This window comes from Watersipora subatra, chromosome 1 (genome assembly GCF_963576615.1).
Source record: "Watersipora subatra chromosome 1, tzWatSuba1.1, whole genome shotgun sequence".
NCBI classification, from domain to species: domain Eukaryota; kingdom Metazoa; phylum Bryozoa; class Gymnolaemata; order Cheilostomatida; family Watersiporidae; genus Watersipora; species Watersipora subatra.
This window is the reverse complement of record NC_088708.1, coordinates 27,184,061-27,208,893: the sequence shown is the minus strand read 5'-3', so window position 1 is coordinate 27,208,893 and position 24,833 is coordinate 27,184,061. Positions and strand designations below refer to the sequence as shown.

At 35.1% G+C, this 24,833-nt stretch overlaps 1 protein-coding gene across 2 annotated transcripts; it reads right to left on the bottom strand.

Annotated features, from left to right (window-relative positions):
• Positions 1-6,114: 6,114 nt before the first annotated feature.
• On the bottom strand, positions 6,115-24,535 carry LOC137403530 (protein Malvolio-like). Of its 2 annotated transcripts, XM_068089482.1 has the most exons (15): positions 24,410-24,535; positions 22,914-23,076; positions 22,573-22,695; positions 21,406-21,571; positions 20,773-20,833; positions 17,152-17,290; positions 16,008-16,163; positions 13,652-13,810; positions 13,466-13,525; positions 13,182-13,223; positions 12,916-13,035; positions 8,639-8,862; positions 8,318-8,480; positions 7,893-7,949; positions 6,115-6,637 (listed from the first exon to the last, which is right to left on the bottom strand). In XM_068089482.1, exons 2-15 carry the CDS (start codon positions 23,055-23,057, stop codon positions 6,569-6,571), a joined length of 1,683 nt encoding a protein of 560 aa, XP_067945583.1. In that variant the 5' UTR covers positions 23,058-23,076; positions 24,410-24,535; the 3' UTR covers positions 6,115-6,568. The 2 variants fall into 2 exon arrangements, with proteins under 2 accessions (XP_067945583.1, XP_067945574.1); XM_068089473.1 differs by lacking the exon at positions 6,115-6,637 and having other exon boundaries at positions 7,345-7,949; positions 22,914-23,072; positions 24,410-24,513.
• Positions 24,536-24,833: the final 298 nt, after the last annotated feature.

Genomic DNA, 24,833 nt, shown 5'->3' with positions numbered 1-24,833 from the left:
CTTGGCTAGAAGTTTGCCTACGATGGTCATTGGTCATGGTATTACACATGCCGAACGAAATGGTCTCTTGAGTTTATTTAGCTGCCTACATGCTAGATCTTTCAAATCTGCTTTTCAAGCTACATCAGCCTAAATGGTACCAATCATTTGGCAAGTAGGAAAACCTCAATACTGCAGTCAACCTTAAGAGGTCCTTCTGCTGGTCAGTACACTAGTCTTTTCATATAATGTCAGTCGTTTCCTTTTGCCATGAGGAAGACCAATTGGTATTCCACGTCTCTGAAAAAACTAGCCTCAGCAGAATGTCTCTTGGGAATGCAAACACTGAAAATGCTTGCTAAAATGGTCATTCTCATATTTTCAAGGACAATTACAGATCTTTTAATGAGAAGATTATCCCATCTGTAACAACACGTAGGGGATGTGCCACATTATTTGATGTCAGCCACCTGTAAAGTTTGGTAGAAACAATGTATGACATGTATCTAATGATCTACTGGCAAGTCGTAGTATTCACTCCTCGAAACTAATTTCACTCTTAATGTAACTTGAAAGAATGCGAAGAGTCTACATATCCAGAGTTTTCTAAGCCTCGCAATTCTAAACAAGTATTTTTCCTAAACACCCACTTCGGTTTTAAGCGAGTTGCTAGAATACTATGAAAAAGTGAGTATAGTGTCTGTGATGGCACCTCCAGCATTTTCATATGATCGTTTTTTCAGCAGGGCAGGAATTCAGTGGTAGCGCTACCACACCTTAAAACACATGTTCAATTTCTACCCAACCAAGTGTTTATTTTCGCAAGTTCACCAAAGCTTGGGAGGAATTCTTCCACAGCTACTGACCCCTCATAAGAAGATCAAAATTATATTCTCTATGTACAACCTCATGTCACTAGGTGGTAATAATATTTGATTTGTACTATTTCGTTTCCAGAAGTTGATGGCATTTGGGTTACTAGGCGATTGTCAGTTTTACCTGCACTGTATGTAGCTCTGTGGGAATTATAACAGAGAGAATTGTGGGTATCATGTGTGAGTTGCAATCGCTTCCAGGATTATTTATTATTAGAATATTTATTTTGAGGCATGGCAAACGATTTTGAACTAAGATCGATGCCAGAAACAGCCTGTTTTATAAACAATTCAAGCTAAATATGTTGTGAACAGTTCGCAAAAGATCATTTTCAAATCATATCACTTGTTTAAACTGCAGAATGAGCAACATGACGGTGTGCTGTAATACACATTTACTGTTGGTTAAATCTAAATCAAAGTATATTTTACTTGAAGTGATCAATTGATAAAATCAGACTGGTTTTAATGTACCCAGCATAGTTTGAGTAGGTCGATATATATTTTAGGGCAAAAAAGTGCCAGGTTAAGACAATTAAAAGTAATAAGTTATTGCCACTTTATCAAGATTTGTCTACCCTCTTGTCACTATGTAGCAGTTCAGTATCTTCGTGTTCCGTAAATGCTTGATATTGCGTGAGTGAAACGAAAATTAAAAAAAAGTATGCGAAAGTGAAAATTCATTGTGCATTTTAGTGTTTAATATATTTACTATAAACTTTAATTCATTATACATATATAACTATATACTGCATACCATAAAACTACGATTTGAACGCCACGTCAATCTATTTTTCAACCCTTTCTTTATAGTGGCAGTCAAATAGAGGCTGGCATTCAAATAGAGGCTGGTGTTGCATTTTTCCAATAGGTCGTCAGAATTTTTAGGAAGCTAAATTTAGCCCTTTTATTGGTGAAGTGAATGCCACTTATATTATGCACTCTCCTTCGGGCAGAGCGATATTAACCCTTTTAGATGCAATAAATCTGCTAACTTACCTCGAACTTGTCAAAGATCTCTAAATAAATGTGCCTTGGGAGACCGACAAATATCTTTACCAGTTTATATCTATTGCTTTCAATCAACTGCGATGATATTACAGCCTGTACCCTGCTTTGCAATTTATAGGAGCTTGAAATTTTTTATTTCATTCTAAACTTGAAGACATATTTTCATTTTACAACTATATTTAACACTGTTGCATAAAAGCTCATTGCACTCATTGGTATTTTTACTAGTTTTCAGCAAAAACTGACTTTTTATGTGCAAAAGAAGAAGAGTTTTGGTCGTTGATTAATGTAAGCTGAATTAAGATAAACCGCCAGGAAGCTTACAAATAATGTGTTATAAATCTGCGGATTTATTAGTTATATAATAATAATCTATCAAATGTTACAATTATATATTCAAGAACAAGTGACATAAACAAACCATTTTTATAATTCATGCAAAAACAAAAATTTACAATTTTGAAAAAAAATGTTTGTATCATTTGCTCGGCCAGTTGCTTTCTTATTGTTGCTTGCAATGGAACAAACATCTTTTGGCTATTCAATACCTTCCACAATGTCTTCTGACCTCAACTCATTGTCTGTACTGCTGAACTAGTCGATATTAATGCACAAACAACTTTTTAGCGGAGCGAAACTTTCACGCATTGCATTTTGTACAAATGCAAAAAGCTTTGTTCACTAAGCACAACTATTAGCCTAAAGCTAGTTGTTTATATACCATCATAAATGTAAACCATTTTTCACATACATAGAAGTATAAAAACTGCATTAAACAAGGAACTACTATTAGCCTGATACAGTTGTTAACTATTTTTATGTTGTTGCTTTCAAAGTTTTAACAGAATAACCAAAAAGCTCTGGAGTTGGAAAACAAGCTTCGATCCGAACGAAAACAACGAAAAAATTAATTGTTTATTGATATAACCAATTCACTATTAATATGATTTTGTGGACAGTATTCTACTGACCACTTGCTATTATTGGTTCATAAAGATCAAAGAATGACAAAGTGGCGATCAAATGGAGGTGGCGTTCAATTAAAGGTGGCGTTTAATTAGAGGTTTTACGGTATAGTAGACACTCCTATAACGTAAAGTTATATGAGAAGATAACAGAACTTTACATAAAAGAGTTTATGTCAAGTTTTTGTTTCGTACTACGTAAAAAAACTTCATATAACGTAAAGTGTCAAGTTGGGGCAAATTATCAAATTTGACTTGAATGGTAACCTATCTCACCATATTTGTGATAAAAACGATGTATGTATAGCGCTATATATACTATATATATAAGTTCCATGACATTTTAATTCGCCTTGATGGGTCATCAGATGTGTCAAGAAAACAGAGAATAGGTAGTTGCGAAATTGTTCATAAATATTTAAAGGCGATCGATTGGTGCAGGTGTTACAGTGTCGGTCTATCAGTCTGAATGTCACCAGTTGGAGGACATCGAAAGTTATCTTTTATTTTAACCTTAACCCCTGGGTACAGATAGACGACAAACAAGTAGACACAGCTCTTTTTATAGTAAAAATATATTTTTGTTATGCTTTATCGTAGACGTTTAAAATATTTGCTGTTAGTTTTCCTTTACAGAATAGACTTTGCTGTCTAGAAAAAAACAAATCGTTGTAAATGAACGTCGAAAATGTGCCTTTCCCATCAACTTATTGTAAAATTGCTGCAATCATGGTCTATAAAACCAGTGAAATTGATCAGAAAAAAGGAGAAAAGTTGTTGATGCAAACCAATAATACTGCAGTTACGGTACAGCCCACAAATTAAAAAAGTCAAGTCTAGTGTTTCTTTTTTGTGTGGCCAAAGGAGTGAGTTTGGAAATATCTTGGAACAGATTAGGCAAATTATATCTATTTTACCGTTTGTATAACATAAATTCTCTATAACGCAAACGTTCCTGGAACGAATTATTTACATTGTACGAGCGCCTACTGTATATATACAGTAGGCGCTCTCACATATGCATATACTGTATATATACAGTATATACATATGTGTATTTTAGCTTATATTTTAGCTTCCTCTACATGAGCATTGTGAAATATTGCAAACTTGAAAATGTTATTGCTATTCATGATGAGAACTTATTTGCAGATTTTCCGATCTTTCCTACAATAATCCAGGATAGAACAACTACTAATGCAAATTAATCTAACAGCGCATAATACTTTATACAATGTACTTGTACATGTAGTTATGTTACACCAAGTGGCACCGAAAAGAAACGTTGGTAGATTTGCCGCTGAAAATTATTTGCTAGTTTGTACTATAACTAGAAATTAGACGGGTATGTCCATAAATAATAATTTATGATAGGACATCACAGAATGACCTATCATTTACGAGTATTGCACTTCATAGCTCCGCATCTACTATTTTTAGAGCAGTAAATTTTATATTATCTGAAAGCCAAGAAAATACTGCATCAATTAATTTAAAGAATTTTATAATGGGAGCAAATGGGCATGTGTAGTTGGCATCAAATAACTCTAAATGTCAAATTATTATTTATGGACACGCCCATATATTTAATTATACATATCTTAGATGTATTTGCAGTGCGGCCCACAAACAAGTACATGTACTCGTCATTTTTACCAGTTTACTGAACCTGTAATATGCTTTAGATACACTTTCACCGCCTCGCTAAGTTGGTAGGAATCAGCACACTTAGAGTGCTAGTAATTTGTAGATATCAGGGTGATGTAGTTTCGATAGATGAAGCAACTAATGCTAGCTTATTTTGCCTGACATTTCCTATTGATTCCATTACATTTCTAGTAACATGTACTTGTATGTGAGCCATTAGCCAACACTTTGGCTTCTCAACTGTTAATTATCCTTTATTCAACATTCTCTGCCTGACTAGGTGGTCTACTAGTGAGAGAGACTTCCTAACCTACTCTACAGACTTCGGGTGTAGTCATTGCAGAAGGTTTATGTAAGGCTTAAATGGTATAGAGTAGATAACTCCTAGTTTAGAGTGTAGAGTGCTGCAGTTAAAATATTAGTAGGTGGCCTAAGAGTTTGAGGGTTGAACATATAATTAATTACAAAATATTTCATAAGCGAATTCTATTTGTAGTGATTTGACTCAATTTTCATTTGATTTATGCTGTTTCTATCAAACGCATGAGTGATCCAAGATTTTATTTGCCTAAAAATATTAGCTATTTAGAGCGTAAATCGGTCACACTAATCAATTTATTTAAAAACATATTTTTACCTTCTTGAGTTTGTGGATGGCTTATCAGTTGTAAAAAGGGAAATAAAAGCTCACCCAGCTGCTTAATTTTATTGTGAAATTACCCGTGAGGCGAGGTCTAGAAATAGCCTTGCTATGAAACAAAAAAGTCTAGTGTAAAGAGTTCAATACCGTGTTCCTTACATAATATTTTCAGTCAGTAGACACAAGGCTAAAAGGATCCAACAAACATTGGCAGACATTAACCATTGGGAGGCTCCTTGAATTTAAACATTCATTGTCTTTAACTAATTTTTGTTTTGGTAGTAATAATTGTAATAGTAAAAGTAGTCTAAAAAATGATGTATACTTATCACGTAATGTTAGCCAGTGTATTACTACTACCATTATAATATTGTTTAACCAAATTTTTTTGTTAAAAGCAAAGAGAAACCAAAAATAGCTGTGAATGCTTCTTTACGACTTGCTGTAGGCAATAATATGAATGTATAGAATAAAGGCTGATATTGATAACAGAAGTAAATTAAGATCGAGAGATGCTAAAATATGTTAGCATCTAATAATAATAATAACTACTAGCATCTAATAATAATAACTACTAGCGATAATGAGACTTTCACAAGCAATATGGATGAGTGCACTTATTTTCATTATTTTAATTTTGAACTTCATTTCTTTTTTATTACATGAAATTGAATAATCTTCAACAACTAGCCTTAATGACATGTCTTAGCCTATGAATTTGTTTGCTGCGCTATTTAGAGTGTGTAGACATTCAATTGGTGTTGCGTGCACAGGAATGTTAGATCTACCTGTTTTTGTTTTCTACCAATTCCATTATGCTACTAATACTACATCTTGTTTTCTTGTAAATGTAAGAGCGATGAAACAGTGTTTTGCATGTTTCTGTCTTAACTCGATAAGCTTTGTTAATAATCTGTCACGGATGATTGATAAATAAGACGTCTTGACAACATTGTTTAGTGAAGACCGGTAAGAAATAAAAGGGAGTAAACATCCAGATGATTTATTGTCAAATTAAGATCTAACTCATTAAATTATATAGCAAATCATTGTAAGCCTTGAGCTAAGTTCACAAATAGAAAAACTAACATTCAGTGTTTTTGAAAGTAGAAGTGCATTTTATTGTGTTTGACACACGGTACACTAAACACCTGTATATAAATATGCGTAAAAATTTAGAATGCAGCAGCAGAAGGATTTGCAGCAATCTAATGGTTTAATCGGTTTCAGAAAAATTTTAACTTTAGTAAAATATGCATTTAGTATGAGAAAAATAAAAAAATTGACATTCCACGTAAACTCAGCACCTTACCAATTTTATTGTAAGTTCTTTAAAAAATGACTAGAAGACGGGAAAGTGAATTACCTATTGTTTATTAGTAACTTATCCATTAAGTTATTAAAATACTTAAATAACACACATATGTGTGGAAAGATCAGTTTGCCAAGCCTCAGTTTATCCTAACTTGTTGGTGCTCTGCGGAAAATTCCAAGGTTCTGTCTGGTCCTGAGCCTATTGTCTGCAAATTATACGTGTAGGAAATGAGGCTTCAACTATTCACAATTGTCACCGCATCTCCAAATAATAACATATATTAACATACTTGATATTTAGGAAAAAGTGGCAAGTTGTTAAAATCAGCTCAAATATGAAAATGCTGATAAAAGTTCATGTTGGATTGATTGCTAATTTAGTCGTACTGCTGTATACCAGTACCAATTGGTTCAAGCCAGTTTATTTTTAGTAAGGAATTCCTAAAAGCCAACATAAATGAAGTTGCATCTCCTGTTGAAATACGTAATTTACCCATTTAGCTCATCAATGTCTGAGACAAACTAAGGGTGCTTTTGGTTTCCTACTCATCTTACGGAAAGATCCGAGTGATAATATATTGAAAAATGTCTGTCAGTAAATGGTGTAGAACTTAGGCATACCCACAAACTAGGAGTTATCTACTATACATTCATTTCAAACAGTATAGCCTAGAGCTGCGAATGAATTCGATAATAACGTTTATAGCATAAACCAAATGCATTGCGATAAGGCATTTAGCCTACAATCATATGCTCTTTACGGTATGATAACCAGGAGCACCCGAATTTAATGATGAGTTGACACTTGTGAGCTTGTCCGCAGTCAACGGACGCTACACGACTCAGTCACTGCATGCCCTTAAGTAGCCCGTTAGGATAAAGTCTACTGTAGAACTTAAAAATCACGATAGCATCAGCCATCAAAATAGATATATTTGCATATTATAAATGCTTTCAAAATATAAGCAATCAGAGCATTGCATTTCTTTAAACAATTGATGGGTCTGACATGGCTGAGATAGAGCACAATCTGAAATTAGTGACAGGAAATGAGTGTAAAATCATAAGAAATCTGGAAGAGAAGCCTTCAGATCACGGCTGGTAAAAAAGTAAAGACGCAAGTCATTCAAACCAACAAAAAAGTCATGACCACAGATCTGATCACAGATCATGACAAAAAATCTTTGGACTAGAGTAGAAGTGTTAAATAATAACCGTTAGTTGACAGGAATTACGGTAAAGAAATAACATAAATACATATTGAAACGGACACCTTGTCACCTCTTAACTGAGTACATAGCTTAGGATGATGCAATGCAATAGACTACTGACAATTGATAGTGAGCTGTAATATTACTAGCCAATAACACCAGGGAAATGGGTGGGAAGAAGTTAATCAGCAACCAAGCTTGATGTGCTGTTGTAGTACACTGCACGAGGCTTTCTTGATGGGGGAATTACCTGAACAATACCAACAGCTAGACGTTCCACTCCCATCTGTACCAAGCAATACCAGCCCTGTAATAATATGATCAAAGATGTGCAGTGAACATCATATAACCAGAGTATTTAAATATAATGTACTTTGGAAACAAGAAATTTAACTTTGGCGTAATTGGATGACAACTGAAATTAAGTCTTCATTTTTATATGTTCATTTTTGCTTAATGTTATATTTCCACTATTGATGAAATAAAACACACACACACAAGTTGTGCTAAAACTAGAAAAGAAATTTGGTAAAATTTAAAAATCAGCTAAACTTTCTAAAAGAAAAATATCACATGGGCTCCTGCCAATACAATGCCTAATGAATAGGAACACCATAAGATCACACACTAAATATTTTTACAAATACAGCGCAAAGTCATGGATAAAATACTTACTAAATATAGTATGAAGAGAAAGTATGCGACAGCGACTAGAGCCACGAGTAATATCAGTGCCCAATGTAAGCCTGACACCTGATTGACCATCGTTTCAATCACAAAGTAGACGTTTATGGTGATAACAAGAAGCCCAAATATTCCCGTTATTACCATAGAAACCCTGTAACACAGAGAGTCAACAGTTCTATAAAAGTATTGTTAGAGCATATATGACTGAATCAGATTCAGTTTTATACAAGATAACGATGGAGCACATAATATTAAGTTTAGATCACTAGAGTCAGATGTGTAATATGGTACCAAATAAAAAACACTTACATTCCATTGGCAAATTCTTTCATGAGCGATTTGTTGCTTGTGAATGCTAGTATGGGAAGAACTGCAAATGGGAGTTGCATGCTCATGACAACATTTAGGACATCATTGAGACCGGTTAAATCTTCTATACCCTCAAATGCAGCTATTATCACGGTGGGTGAAATTGCAATAGTTCGTGTCAGCAGAATTCTCTGCCATTTTTTCCATTTGAGATTGAGGAAGCCCTACAGGAAGAGAAGACTTAAAGATAATCAGATTGTCTTCAAATGGCTGGACTAGTTACCTCCATAGCAACTGGCGTTACCTCCATAGCAACTGGCTCCCTGACATTTATTCATCAGCCATCAAACTCCCTTGGATTATATCTACCACAAGCAATTGCCAATTAATTTATGACTAGCTTGCATTGCATGTTTTCTAGCTGGTATAACTATTTTAACTGAGCTCGTCTGAAATGCTGACTACGACAGCCCTAAATATACCGACTCAGGTTCTCAGGCTTTAGCCTTATATTCATATATTAGACCATTTTCAAAGGTCACGCATAATAAAAATTACGAAGCAAGCAAAAAATAACCAGCACAGGTGAAAATATATCAAAACAAACTGTAATGTATATGTAACTGGATATGGACATGTAACTGGATATGGAAGTCAATCATATATGAGGCAATTTAAGAATTATATCTACTGTACTTTCTTTCCGATGTTTTTTTAGAAAATGTGGTTACATTGGTAAACTTTACTGTGACTGGTTTTATTAAGACAAGTGACATATAGGAAACCCCAAACATAAAATTATCTTCATTCTATGGAAAAAAATATTAAGAATATAAACAAAACCCTAAGGAGACTAATTGACTCCAGAATCATGGTTGATAATCCCAAACATGTACACACCTTAGATAACCAATAAATACATTTAATTGAATAAATATAAGTAACAACAAAGTCACTGGCAAGATTAAAGATGTGATTGCGTCAAATTTTAGTTGATTTTAACAGAAAGTATCCATTTTTTTATCAGTTGATATATTGTTTTAAGCAATCTCATTGTTAAGATACTTGAAGAATAAAATCGACAAAAATTGATCGCGGTAAAAGCGCTCAGAAAAAAAAAGATGTGCCCAGACTTGCCCAAAATGATGTGTATAGTGAAAGTCTGTCTCTATTTCTCTTATTCACATCGGCTATCGCAATCAAAGTCTAGTCCTACATGGCTCTGTTGGCATATATTTTATTTTGTATTTACTCATGATTGCTAGGATAAAATTTTACATCTAGCTACAGATATGTTATTATAAATGTTTCAAACGCTTCCAATAAGGGAAATTAAAAAATTGTCATATTAGTTTCCTCTAAATGCTGTGTAAAAATTTAAGTACCGACACCAATTTTGCCCGTCTACGATAATTAGGTCATCGAGTTAACTTATTTCATCGCGGCCTTTGTATCAGCGAAGTTCTCAGTTGCTACCCACAACAGAAACTAGCTACTACATAAAATAATTAAGCCACATCTTTAAAAAGAATATGCTCGAATACATGGTGAAACCAACTGCATCCCTATAAAGTCGTGTATAGTCAATATTAGTATAAATTTAGAGAAAAAAATTTACTGGTCACATTTGATTAGCTGATTAAAGTATAAAACAAATGGTTTTTGGAGTTGACCAAAATTGTGAACACCAAATAAAGTCAATTTCTTTTAAATCAATTGACCCGCCGATTCTAGTGAAGGTTTAATAAAGCCATTTTTGCACCTGGTTGGCAGTATGTGGACTTATCTGTTTTCACTTACTAGCGTGGAGCATAAAAATCTTTGAGCACTTAATATTATTTTGGTCCATTGGAATCAAGTTGAGCTATGCAAAAGTACCTGTCAATACAGCTCTGATTACACTTCATAAATTAATCTATTAGACAAGATTTCAGCACAGGTGGCAACGGAGCTATGATGCATTCAATATGTTCTGCAAATCAGGTTTTGCATTATCTTCAACAATATTATTTCATTCTTATTATAATTATTATTATAAAATTTTCATCTCGGCATAAAGTTTTCATTAAAAACATCCATCCAAGCCATGGCCACTCATATAGTTTCAGCTCATATAATAGGACAAATTGATCTACTGCAGCAAACTCAAACAAAACATATCATGGTTCGTGGACCACATATCCGTGTCTCTTTATCCATTTATGGCAGTTTCCAGGCTGATACAACTGCCCGCTAGTGGCACCACATAAAAAACCTGTAATCAATAAAAGAAATGTAATAAATATATGTCATTCATATATATGTCGCTCTAACGCGATCTACTGAAAGCTTTCAATTTGGGAGTTAGATAGATTGCGGGTGCAATCTTCAAAATAAATAAATGTTTAACAAAAGCATAAGTACACCGAGCCAACAATTCAAAGCTTTGTTTCTGGTAATTAAAGATGAGCAGTGATCATCGATTTTCCTCACTTTCTACAAGTGTGAAGTGAAGATTATTCTAATCATAAATCTAATTTACTAGCTAAACTGGCAAAGAAAATTTGAAGCAAATATTATAGCTAGATAAAACGATAAAAAAGTTATGAAATGATGATTGGTGATAGTGAAAAGTTATTAACTTTATTAATTAGTAAATGTATTCATGAGTACTAAAATTATTACTTTAGTGTATATATATATATATATATATATATATATATATATATATATATATATATATATATATATAGGAGATTTAAAGTTAAAGATAAATTTACCTTCATTCTCCTATCTTCCTTTGCAGCATAACGCTGCTGACGGCTGTCAGCTCTAACCATAAGCTGTCTGTCCCAATCTTTAACCGCCTGATGCTCAGAAAAATCTGAGTCACCTCCGCTGGAACTGGAAGCATTGTTACAATTCTGTTGTTTGTCAATAAAACGTGCCGATGCAGTAATTCAGTAAATTAACGATGTTAATTAATTCAGTAAATTAAATAACGATGTCGACGCGTGAACTAGAAATTGAGTAAAATCCCTACCGACGAGAATCTCCGAGATCACAGACAACGCGTTTTACGAGCGGTAACATTTATTATGACCTATATAAAAATTGCGCGCTGATGATTGGCTACGGAAGAGATCTTATATTTATCGCTCACAAACTCTTTTCATATACGCTCACTATACACATCACGAATTAAGCATCCGCTCGAATCTGAGCATTTCAAAAAATGATCTCGTTTAAACGCTTATATCTCTGGACAGGGTTAGTCTACAAAGACAAAAATGACTTCAAATTGTAGCTGATGTTTTAGCCTTTTATTGGTCTTAATTTCATTTGATCGACTTTTTAGACGCAATCACATCTTTAATGAGCAAAACAGCTCAGATTGAATAATCTTTAATAAAAGTCAAGTTGCATGCTGTGTTTTATCAAAAAAACCACAATTTTTGACTTCATCATTAGGAATAAAATGAAAGCCAAACTTTCATGCCTTTACAAAAGGAAACATAAATGAATGAGCTGTTTTGAGTTTCATTTTATTTCCACGTTTTGAATGTTCAAATGTTTAGGGGATTGTAAAACATACTGAAGTGTCAAGGAAACTAAGCATGAATGTTGAATATAATTAGTATAGTCTGACTGTCTTATTACTAATACTACATATAAGTACCAGTTAAACTTCTAAAATAGATGATTTATAACAATAACATGGTGCTCTTCACTTACGAGCTTCACAATATAGCGAAATTGAAACAGTATGACAACAGGATAAGCAGATAGTAGCGCCTCACTACACATGACATCTAACATGACAAGTAACATGACATCTACTGCAACCTCAGATAGTAGCCCTCACTACACATGACATCTAATATGATATCTAACATGACATCTAACATGACATCAAAATGCAACCTAGATAGTAGCCCTCACTACACATGACATCTAATTGCAACCTCATGCAATAAATTCCATCTATCGCAAGTCATCCTACCATTGCGTGTTAGTTTATACAGTTATCTTTGCAATACAATTTTACAAACAGACTAATGCAATTATTTAGTGCTTCAATGTGTTTTTCATTGGCATTAGCGGGTAAAAGGAATCGTTACTTAAGATTTCATATTAGCTGAATTAAAATTCCCATAGTAGATGCTATGAAAAATAACACAGCTATTCTGAAGCGCCAATCATCCCCGACCATATAAGAACATTTGACTTTGTATTCAAACGTATATTCATGTATTATAAAAAAGCCGTGCAAAGAGCGCGTATCATGAAAAGCATACCTCCATAGCAAATTGTCCAGCATATGTGCCTGTCATAGTTGAACTTTGACCAGCTGCCAATAGTCCTACACCCCAGATATACATGGCAGCTGCCCCATAAGCACATCCTAAGAACACACCCTGCAGAAAGCAACAAAAGAGATGCAATATAAAGTTCCACATACTATGTAGTAGTTACCTAGTTGTTGAGTAGATAGTGTTTAATAGACGGGCTACCACATACTTGAGGAGTCAATGGAATCACAAGAAGGAGACAGTCAACTTACCCCTTTGTAGAGATCCACTGAGAGACTTGCATCTTCGGTGTCCTGCAAACCAATAAATATTCCATCACCTTATTCATAGATGCTTATCTCATAGAAATAAAAATATGCTACATATGCATATAAAGCATATGCTACATCTATTATTATAATAGATGTAGCATATGCTTTATCATATGCTACATCTATGTTTAACAGACATCTATAATAGACGTCTGTTAAAAACTCAGCTACCATAAACGTAAGTATAAAACAGTGGGGACAGATAAAGGTCCCACGATACTCACATTAGCTCCAAAGGCCCTAGTGAAGGACTCTGGCAAGGTTGAGTTGATGCACTGCTCAGACTACAAATAAGAGAGAGTAACTTGGTTCACTGACTACTGTGTCTAATTAAAGTATTATATTAAGATTCAGGATACTGTGTATACTGTTGCCAACCATTAAAAAGTGAAGTGAAACTAGCAACTTACCACATCTGCATTTGTCTTGCCATAGAAACCTTCAGCAAAGACTGAGGTCACAAACAGATTGATAAGAAATGATACGAAGAGAGCGATAGCTGCTTCTATAAAAAAGTAGAAATTGGCTTCCCTAATTTGGGTTCTTTTTCCTTTATCGATATCTCGAGACTGTAAATACATATAAATAGACCTTGGACATGCGTGCCATACATGCATAGAATATAAGGTCATTAAAGCCGATACATGATTCATGGAACAACACCGGCACAATACAAAATTTCATAGATACTGACAGTGGAAAGAAAGATAAGTTGACTGGTACCTGCTAGATATACCTTAATAATAAAATCGAGAGACCTAAATATAGCCACCTTTACAAGAGTGCAGAGATGTACATGTATAGTCTACACCTTTACAAGAGTGCAGAGATATACATGTATAGCCTACACCTTTACAAAAGTGCAGAGATATACATGTATAGCCTACACCTTTACAAAAGTGCAGAGATATACATGTATAGTCTACACTAGTACTGGGCACGAGTACGAAAACTTGTTGGATCGCAGGTTTATCTACTCTCGATTATCGGGTAATAGAGATTTCGAGTATTTCGGTCTTGCGGGTTCGGGGTTTGACTTTCGAGTTCGGGTTTTGGTACACGGATCCATCGAGTAGAGTGGACAAAAACTCGGTCTATTGAACCCTGCTCTCTAAACACTGTTTAATAACCCGCCTGTTAACCCTTTGAACACCGGCCTTATTTGTCATTGTGTGTTAGTAACTCTGGGCAATCTGTCCAACGATCCAAACTTTTAAAACTTTTATTATATATATCTGAACATGCTCATAATACAATGATATTTGGTAAAACACTAGTAAAATGTCAGGCAACCCACAGCAAATGTCATCAAACAGAAAAAGCAGTCCTTTATTATTATTCAGGCTAAAACTATAAAAGTTTGTACGATTTTAAAAAACTCTTAAAACATTTACAATAGCATCATATCCGTTGAGCACATGTTCATCGTTATTTTATGACTCAAAATATACTGGAAAATTATAATTAGTATTATAAAGTTCTTTATTTGCATCACAATCATTCATAACCTACCAACAAACGAGTCGTGTCAATATTTTCGCGATATGGTTCAAATAAAGTTTGTTATTAAAACGAAGGAAGTAGGTAAAGATATTTGAAAACTGTTACAAATGGGAGTAAAATTTCTGGTCTAATATCTTGTGCAAAAATTAATTTGATTGATTTCCGCTTTTGCTTGGAAACGGCTTTTGTAAACAAAGCTATGTGAATGCTGGAATTCTGGCCGATAGAGATTCTGACACATCCTACGCCACGCCTGAAAACTGACAGTTGAGGTTCAAACTTCCAAGGGTAAAGGCTGCGAGCACGAATATCAGTCGATAGAAAATAGTAAAAAACAGTAAATAAACTGGGAATATAATTATAATTGCATTGTAAATTTTAAAATATGTCTGTTTGGAAATTTTAGACATAAAACCCGTATCAACAAACCTGATACCCGAAAAACCCGTTGGCCAAGAAGTACTCGTGCCAAGTACTACCATCTACCTGATACTCGAAAATCTCAAACAGAAGGGGACGAGTCTAAACTCGCTGGCCAAGAAGTACTTGTGCCCAGCACTAGTCTACACCTTTACAAGAGTGCAGAGATATACATGTAGTACAATCACAAGGTAAGACGGAGATAAACAACCTAGACCTTTACAAAGGGTGTAATAAATATACATATAATATAGCTATAAAAGGGTAGAGATGTATAATCTCTCATGTATATATATAAATCTCAAAGTTTATATATAATCTCTGTATATATAATCTCGTCGTTTGTCGTCGTTTGTCATCATGCCCCGTCTGTCCAGCTATGGCGATTAAAACCTAGCAATGAAAAATCTGTTTTACAGAAGATTTGATCTCGGATCTTCCCGTTCACATGGTGACAAGCTAACCTATTAGGCTACACGAGATGCAATAGATTTACTGGGTGACATGAGTCATTATCAGGGTCAAAATACGCATAGTTCGCCGTTCTTTACCGTTCAATATGCGGTTCTTACTAGTAAGTTTAGCACTACGGATACTAGCTTACTCAAATTAGCCATCGGCAACTACATTACCTGCCACTGTTTTCAAGTTATTTTTTAATACCCGTTCAACGCCGGGCATTTGGCTAGTATATAGCTATATAAGGGTGTAGTAGAGATACATACACCATGTCTATACAAGGATAGAGTAGAGATGTATAATATATACCTATACATGGGTGTGTAGTAAAGATATATAATCCGTATTTATACAAGAGTACAGCACAGGTTTACAAATCCATACCTTTACGAGGGCGGAGTGGAGATATATATTGTGAGGCATTATAATTGCACCAATGATGCCGACAGCCTGAAGGAGCTGTGCCTGTCCGCAATTGCTGCAGTAGGGCACAAATAGGCCTTTTACTACTTCAGTTTGATCTGGAGCAGCTACGATATACTGCAACATGTATAGTAACACTTTCATATCAGCATCAGTTTTAGAACTCATGATGAACAAGCAAAAATGGCCATTATAACGAACTATAACATACTTGTTAATTAATGCAGCCAAGGGATACACATTTAGCCTTCAACAGATAAGCAGACTGTTGAGCGCCTATAGACGCTACAGAGAAGATGAACTATAGCAGATACAATATGTGTAGCTTCAATAAGATTCTTCTAGTTATAAAAATCAACTGCTATGACAGTCCGTCTCAAACTTGTTCAGGAGGTCTACTTATTCAAGACAGGACATTTATAGAAGTGTACCTCATGAGAATGGAGACAGCAACCAATCGAACCTTTGAATATAGTAACTACAAGTATGTATATGTGTATGAGTGATTAGTACATATTACTTATCCTACTGTAGCCGGCCATCCCTCTTTTCCGACCCAGGCTTGGCATGGAGAAATGCAGCCGACTAGTAACTCAGCTCAGCCAGACTAAAGGACCAATGGCTCAGCTAAACCAAACCAAGAGACCAACAGCTCGAACCAACCGGACCGAGAGATAACGGGCTCACCCAGCCGAACCAAGAAAACAATGGAACATCCCAGCCTGGCTGAGGGACCAACAACAGCCAAAATGAGCCAGTCGGTAAAGGAAAGGCCAGCCGTTTCGCGAGCGGAAGGAGCAGGCCCCTCCCCACATATACGAACCCCCAAGCACAAAGCCAAGTCACTCAACACTGGAGCTTCAATGTGACTTACTTAGTAAAAAATAAAAGCAAGAGTTATTATTCAAATATCCTTCTTAATCACAAGCTCAAAGCGGCTGGTTCTTACTAGTGTGGAGACCTAAAGGGTCACTGCAGATCCTTTATAATACTAGTACTTCATTAACACACAGTGCATATGTAGTCAGGCCTGTGTTCCTTATAACCTGCTTTCTAGTCTAATCTGACCCTGCTGTGTGTGAGACGTGACAGGACCTCACCTTACCTCATAACCAAAGGAAATAGCCATGATAGTGATTAGAATTCCAAAGAAAAGCTCCAGCTTCCGGAGTCCATACTTGTCTAGCAGGAGAAAGGAAAAGGTATCCACTATAGTAATGAGTACTCCACCCCACAGCGGGATCCTGTTTAACATAGAGTTAGCATTCAAGGCAAATACACTTTATATAGTGGCAATTCTCGGTAAAGGATATCAAACTCATGAAAGAGTTTAGTCTTTCATGGTTACCTAAGAGAAATGAAAATAGTAATTTTTCGTGTGTTGTTACCTGATTTATAAAAAATCTCATTTAGTGCCTATATTTCACCAGTTCACATTTTCAAACAATATTATGGACATAATAATACCATACGAAGTATAGCTAGTAAGCTTCAATGAGTATGTCTAATTCATGGGGGGTTTCTTCTAAAACTTTCAAAAACATTGTTTAAATGAAAGATTTTTAAAAAACCATTTGACTATGAAATTTATATCTGCAATGTTGTATTTATGGTAGCAATTAGTATTTTTTAATTAATTTACAACATTGTTTTGTTATGTTTTATTTTGTTGTATTATAATTATAATGCAAACTTGCAACTATCAGATGAATAGATGCTATGCAGAATTATAGATTGTACTGACAGCCTTTAAGGCCATGCAGACACTCGTTATGAAACATCAGCTATTTTGTTTTGTAGGCAAAGTCCAACACATGCTAGTGAACTATGTGCTTACATCTGTCTCCCCTAGTGTCAGTGCTCTCAAAAGAATATGATTAAGCCACATCATAAGCCTAATGTCTCTGGTGTAGCATTAGATCCAATAATACACAATGAATATTTTGTTTGCATCAATCGGCCGTATTTTACAAATACTATTGGTAGATTAATTGAACAGAACATTTAAAATGATTATACCATCAGCTAATCCTACCAGCTAATCTAAAGCCTTTTATTAAAATAGACCTCATCATTTGCCAAAAATGCTTTACCGGGTGAACTATTTTTTTCTAAATAGAACCAAGGAAGATTAATTGCAATATCAAGCAAAACCATGACAGCATAATTGTTGTTTTTGATAGTCATTTGGAGGTTGCACAAGGGTCGTGTTTATCGTTATATTTGCTTGTACAATTTACTGTGCAAATATTTACACGCAGGGTAAGTTAGAAATAAAATAATGTAATGTCATCCCACCAGCAAGACTATACAATGTTAGTACAAGGCCTGTATTTAGTGGCAGCGCTGCTTGGAACACAGACATTATTGAAGAGGAGTAATCACTGAAGTATCAGAGGGCATTAGCCAATGAAACAGTAGGTTCAGCCGAGCAACAAAGTTAGCTAGAGTGCTTCTTATCTATATTGCTCATCACTGACAGGGTTGATTATTCCACAAGAGGTGGTTGCTAGGGACAACGATCCACTGACTGTTGAACTCCATGTAAGAATGTCTAAAAATTGTTTACACGTCTCACCATCACCACGGCATGTAAAAACATTTTTAGAGAGGTTCAGGGAGGGTTCAACCCTGAATACTTTTGTCTACCATCTTGCTATCAACCACTGAATGGTTTTCAATCATAATTTTCAACATACTCTTTATCTTTTCTAGGTCAGCACAAGACAACTACTACTGAGTGTACAGCGTCTACTGAGGTTATTCATGGTGTCAATAGTCAGCTTTCTCTTATCATTAGCAAACTAATACATGTATTTTAGTATCGTAGGTCAGCGCGATCATATAGCAGTCATAAAACGCAGTTTAAATGCAGGGGACCCTTTGATAGAGCCAAGAAATTTGAACTAGTTTAACGATTAAAACATTCAATTTAAATGATTAAAGCATTTAGTTTAAATGTTTAAAACAGTCAATTTAAAACATTTAATATGGCTGGTAGCCAAGGAGGCATCATATTGTATTGACTGTATTAAAAGTAATAAACAAAACCTACCCAAGCGTGAATCAGATGAAACTATACGAAAAAAAGCTTTAAGATTCCTCAATCGGAATATTAAAGTCAGTGCCCACAATCTTGTTATAATAAAGCTATTTATCAGTTTTACAATTTCCTCATCCACTTACCGTAAAATCCCTATTTGAATGCCACCTTCATTTGAATTCTATAGGACTAGGGTTAAAAAATATAACGCCACCCTTTATTTGACCATCACTTTGACATTCTTTGATTTTTACGAACCCATAATAGAAAGTGATCAGTAAATAGTTTCCACAAAATGGTACTAATAATGACAAAGCTACACCAAAAACAACTAATTTTTTGTTGTTGCTGTAGTGGTTGCCATGGTTTTAGTAACAGCGATGATATACGGCCCCCCCATGGGGGCTGTATATCATTGGTGACAGTGTACCTGAGAAAATCGATCATTACAATCATCAAAACTGCACTTTGATTCAAAGTCACTAAGGCCTAAATCTGATCCATTGTCTTCAGATTCATCAATAATGTAGTTTAAAATTTGACTAAGACCTAAGAAAAAACTAAGAAATTTTGATGAATGATGAGAATACTCTTCAGGAACACCATACGACGTAATAGCAGCCACTGTTGTGGTGTATCGAAGTCCATTTTCTAACTCAGAGCTTTATACGGTGGTTTTTTCTTTAAAAAATTTTGAAGGCAATTCCATAGAAACAATTAATACCGTAACAGTATTTGGCTAATAGTATTTGGCTTGTTTAACTCTGCCTGACACTTCGATATTTATGAAAAACGGTTTAGGAAAAATGCTGAGGCCGACGGCATTAATGTCGCTCCGCGTAAAGAGAGTGTAAAATATAGGTGACATTAGCTTTGCTTCAACAGTAAAAGCGTTAAAATTGTTTTCCCAACATTCTATCTAACGAGCTAGTCAGAACATACAGCACCACCTGTTTTAACGTTATCTTTATAAAACGCTACTATAGGGAAAGGGTTGAAAAATACAGCGCCATGGCATTCAAATAGAGATTTTACGGTATGTTGGTGCAATTCAACCAGAGGATCTATTGCAGAGGCTACTCATGTGCAACATTTTAACGTAATTTATTGAAAATTTCATCTATATATATATTTCTCAAAGTATGTAGATATGTGTGTATGTACATGTACATGTGTCCCTCCAGCTATAGCTACTATTAGAATAGCTATTATTAGAATTATTATTAGCTGGACAACGCTTAAGCAACGTCATGGCGTACAGTCATTAGAAGCCTAGCACTTATTAACTAGCTTACTGGAATTTTCCATTGGCAATGTGTCAGGCTAATATTAGTAGGTGAGCGAGTGGTAAGCAACTCTCATCATTTCTCATTGTTTATAAGCTGATTTTTAATACCCGGGCAACGCTGGAAGGCACAGCTAGTAATTAAATAATTATTACAATTGTTTGGCTAAGCTATCAATCTATATTTCAATCAAGAAAGTGCTTATTGTTATTGAGTACAATTTATGTCACCAGATAAGACACCCTAATCTTCTAAACAGCCATCCAAATCTTTGTGACTACCATTTAAAGTAAACCAATGATATACAGTTTAGTCCACCTGTAGATCTCCTTGAAGGTCCCACAGAACTACTGAAGGTTTTTTTTAAATAATGTAGGCACACGAGAGAACAACTTACACTCCATTTGAAAGAAGGTATATAGCAATGGCAGTACCAATCACTTCCTGCATGTCCGACCCTGTCATCAGAGGTTTCAAACAGTGTTTACATGAAACACAGTAGATACCAAAGATATAATAATAACAACATGCATCTAATGTGTGCGCATAAGCATGAGCACTTATCAACAAATAAATCAATATACATGTTGCACATGTCAATATATATCAATATACATCAATAAATATATACAACATAGTTATGCAGACTAAAGCTAAAGATGCAAGCATAAAGAAGAACCAGCAAGAGTTGTCTCTCCCTGCCTCTCTCACATAATCAACAGCGAACTAATGAGCACATGCAAACGATTGATCAAGATTCAAATACCAAGTTCTAGGCTCATACAGAGTTTTAACCCTGAATGAAGTAAGGAACCAATAAGAAGTGTGCAGTGTGTGAGGCAACTAAACAAAAAGCGAAGGAATGATGCCTTCATACACGTTGGCATTCTCCCATGAACTAAGCTTCAAGAAAACAGCAAACAATGCCTCTTACCACTGTCTAGTTTCCTACAACCCATGAAGTTTTTTTAATCTATAAACAATAGCAACAAAAAAAGCATGAATTTAGTATTCAACAACATCTTCTCACCGATGATAGCGATCTCTACCATAAGCCAAAGGGCAATGCGAGCAGGTTTTGGATAGTAAAGAAAGCAGATCTCGGCAAGATGCTTCCCTGTGACAACTCCAAGCCTCGCTGCCAGCCGTTGCATGAGCAGCCCAAGTGCTGTCGCAGTCATAAGTATCCAAAGCAGCTGGCAATCAGTGAAAACTTCATTAGGTAAGAGCTATTGTTTTGAGAAAATATTGCTGCAACCATTAGCTGACAAGAGTAGCTTTTCTGGAAGTTAATCACCAGAAAAGCACCTTTGTTATTTGTCAAAATCAAGAGTCACTCCACAGGACAGTTTAATTTTCAAAAGTATTCTAGTTTAAAAAATCAACTATGTATGGATTTTTTAAACATCTTAAAGTACAGACAAAAATTTGCTTCTTCTATAAAGCATTAAGTTGATTTTTATGAAACATCAAAAGATATTAGTAATGCTTTTCCAAAAACTAAAAATTTTATATGATAGAATAGTAGGTGAGCAAGTGGTAAGCAACTCTCATCATTCCTCATTGTTTATAAGCAGATTTTTAATACCCGGTAGCGTATTGTATTGTACCTTCAACAATACAAAGCACTTTTTTGCAGCTCTACTGGCTCTACTCTTAGAACCATAAGGAATTACAAGCTCATTTTTCATGCAGTAAATAATGTATTCTGACATAGTTCATCGTTTACATAGCTCATGTCAGTTAGAAGTACGGTAAATACAATGAGTATTTCCATCTTACATTTTTATCTTCCATCTCTTACTGGCTAGTTTACATCACCAAAAGAAGCAGAGAAGATGGACAGATCATATGCAAATGACGGCTAGCATCTTCACAGAAATTTTGTGCAAAAATACCTTGTAATGAAAAATATAAAATGCTCATAAAAATTCAGTTAAATCAATCCTAAAGCAATTTTAAAGCACAATTCAAATCCAAATGCTTAGGAACAGAATTTGAAAAATTATTAAACTTGTGAAAAAATATGATTCACGGAATATCCAACCTTTCCCTATCTCATCCAGATATGTAAAAAAACACAATTTCGTTTATATTGCATTAATAATTCAGTAAACTCCAAAAAATGTCAAAAATTTTGAAGTCCTAAAAAGTTCATTTTTTATATTTGTAGTTCCAATAAATGACTCCCTCCTACCTTGTACGCTGCAACAGAACCAACTTGTAGATCAGATTCAATGTTTCCAGGGTCAAGATAAGCAATGCTCATGAGAAAACCAGGACCTGTGAAAGCCCAAAGTTTTCTAAAACTAAACCTTTCCTACAAGAATAAAACGTGTATAACAAACTCTAGCGTACAAACACAGTACAGTTATGGTGATAAATGCATTGATGGAAGGCTGAAAGAAATTAAGAAAACCTGCAGTATGTATCTGAATGTATACATAATGTATGTGACTACCTCTGTAATATATAAATCGTTTTTGCTATTTTCTCAGAAAAAAAGAGTCTGTTTTACAGAATTATAAGAACTCTTACGCTGTCAGCATCTGGTATGTCTATTCGTTCATCCAAATATGTGTTAACTGGTGTACTGCCAGATTCGGAAGTGCTTCCACTAGTCTCCATGTCGACATCATCTCTGGCTAAGATGTAAGTTGAGTCGGTTGACTCCTCCGCCATGCTGCCCAGAAATTTCTAACTACAAATTAATCCTGACCAGTTTGAAAGAGACATGTGCTACTCATTGTGCAAAATAATCACAAATAATTCTTCTCAGTAACAGGCTTTAAAGAGAGTGTCTCTTAATTACAAAGAGATTAGCTCTAGAATTTGAGCTCTTTCCCACGATGTCCAGTTAAATGTTCCTACAAGCGAAGTTGTCTCATGAAGCTTTACAGCTAGTGTTACCAATGATATACAGCACCCCCTCCCATGGGGGGCTGTATATCATTGGCATGCCTACCAACTCTCACGCATTGGGCGTGAGACTTACGCAATCACCCCAAAGAAAAAATAAAAAGGCGTGAAAAATGTGTGAGATTTTTGCCCCAATTTCCACAATTTTATATATACTATCATTGATACATCAATTGCCCCAAAACCAAATCTCACGTATTGACCCACTCTTGAGTTGGCAGGTCTGATCATTGGTGTTATAAAGATTTATAAACAATTTGCTAATTGGCAGACTATTCTGGTAAATGAAAAATTAAGAGTATCTTAAATTCCCAAGTCAAAACGTAAAAACGTATTTATAAAGATTCTACACAATATAGAGCATGAGGGAAAAAGGCTTTAACAAACAAAAATATATAACAAACAAATATCATGCCCTTATATTCCACTATAGGAGATCTGTCTTTACAGATAGCTTAACCAATGTGAACACGACATTATATTTGACGGCTTGACAAGATAGTCATTATTAAATAGTAGTTCATGGCTCATGGCGCTGATTTGGGAGTATACAGTTGATATCGCTTATGTAATCACGCATGGCGCAGCGGCTTTTCCTTAACACGTACGTGTTACGATGATGAAGTTGAATTTGCACTGCGGGCCACAAATAAAAACGTTCGCTTGCTAACTTATACAAACTTGACCATTGAAAAATAGACAAAAGCGACGGAGAACAAAAGGAGTGAGATAGAAAAAGACGGAGGTGTGCGTGCGGAGGGTACGGAAACAATAACATTAACATAACACAGATTCGATGAGAAGCGAGAAGAAGTGGGAGACGGAAACCATCGGTATTGAGCAGCATCAAAATAATAGAGCTGATCCTTCATGGCATAAGATGGATGAATTAAAAAATAAGAGAGACAAATATGGGGAAAAGTCTGGCTGATAAAAAGCGTACGTAAAACAAGGAAAAAAATTAAGATCAGTATCGTTTGCAGAGTTTTCATGTCCTTTGTTTATAATAACAAATCAAATATTTGAAAAAAAAGAACACAATAATGTCGAAAAGATTAATAGCATATTCAACTTTATTGACAGCGTATCATTCTAGTGTTCAAATTTTGTCTTACCTTCGCTAATAAACAAGCATTTGGATTAAACAGCACTTCGAATACAAACACTCCCTAATTGAAGCGACTGGTTTACTTTAAACCAACTTGTAAACACATCGACGCAACGCCCAACGACATCACATGACAAACCATGTGGAATGCGCACCACCTCACTACCATACGCTGTCTAAAATTACATTTAGTGGCGCAGCTATTACACGTAATGTGATCGATCGTGTTACTGCGTTTTGAAACCAATACTACATGTAGATGTTGTGCTTTTAAATTTTGGTAGCCTTTCATGTAAAACATCTTTTTATTCCCTACAAGTGAAACTTCACTAAACAACTTTAGCAGACTAAGTAACGTAGAAAACCTTTTCTGCTAAATAAAAAACATTCACGATAAGCACGGCCAAACAACTGTCTCAGTAATTCGTAGT

Coding starts and splice junctions, on each gene's coding strand:
- LOC137403530 (XM_068089482.1), bottom strand. CDS start 23,057: ATGGCGGAGGAGTCAACCGACTCAACTTACATCTTAGCCAGAGATGAT. Junction 16,164..17,151: donor CTATTTCCTTTGGTTATGAG/GTAAGGTGAGGT, acceptor TACATGTTGCAG/TATATCGTAGCTGCTCCAGA. Junction 13,526..13,651: donor GCAAGACAAATGCAGATGTG/GTAAGTTGCTAG, acceptor TCTTATTTGTAG/TCTGAGCAGTGCATCAACTC.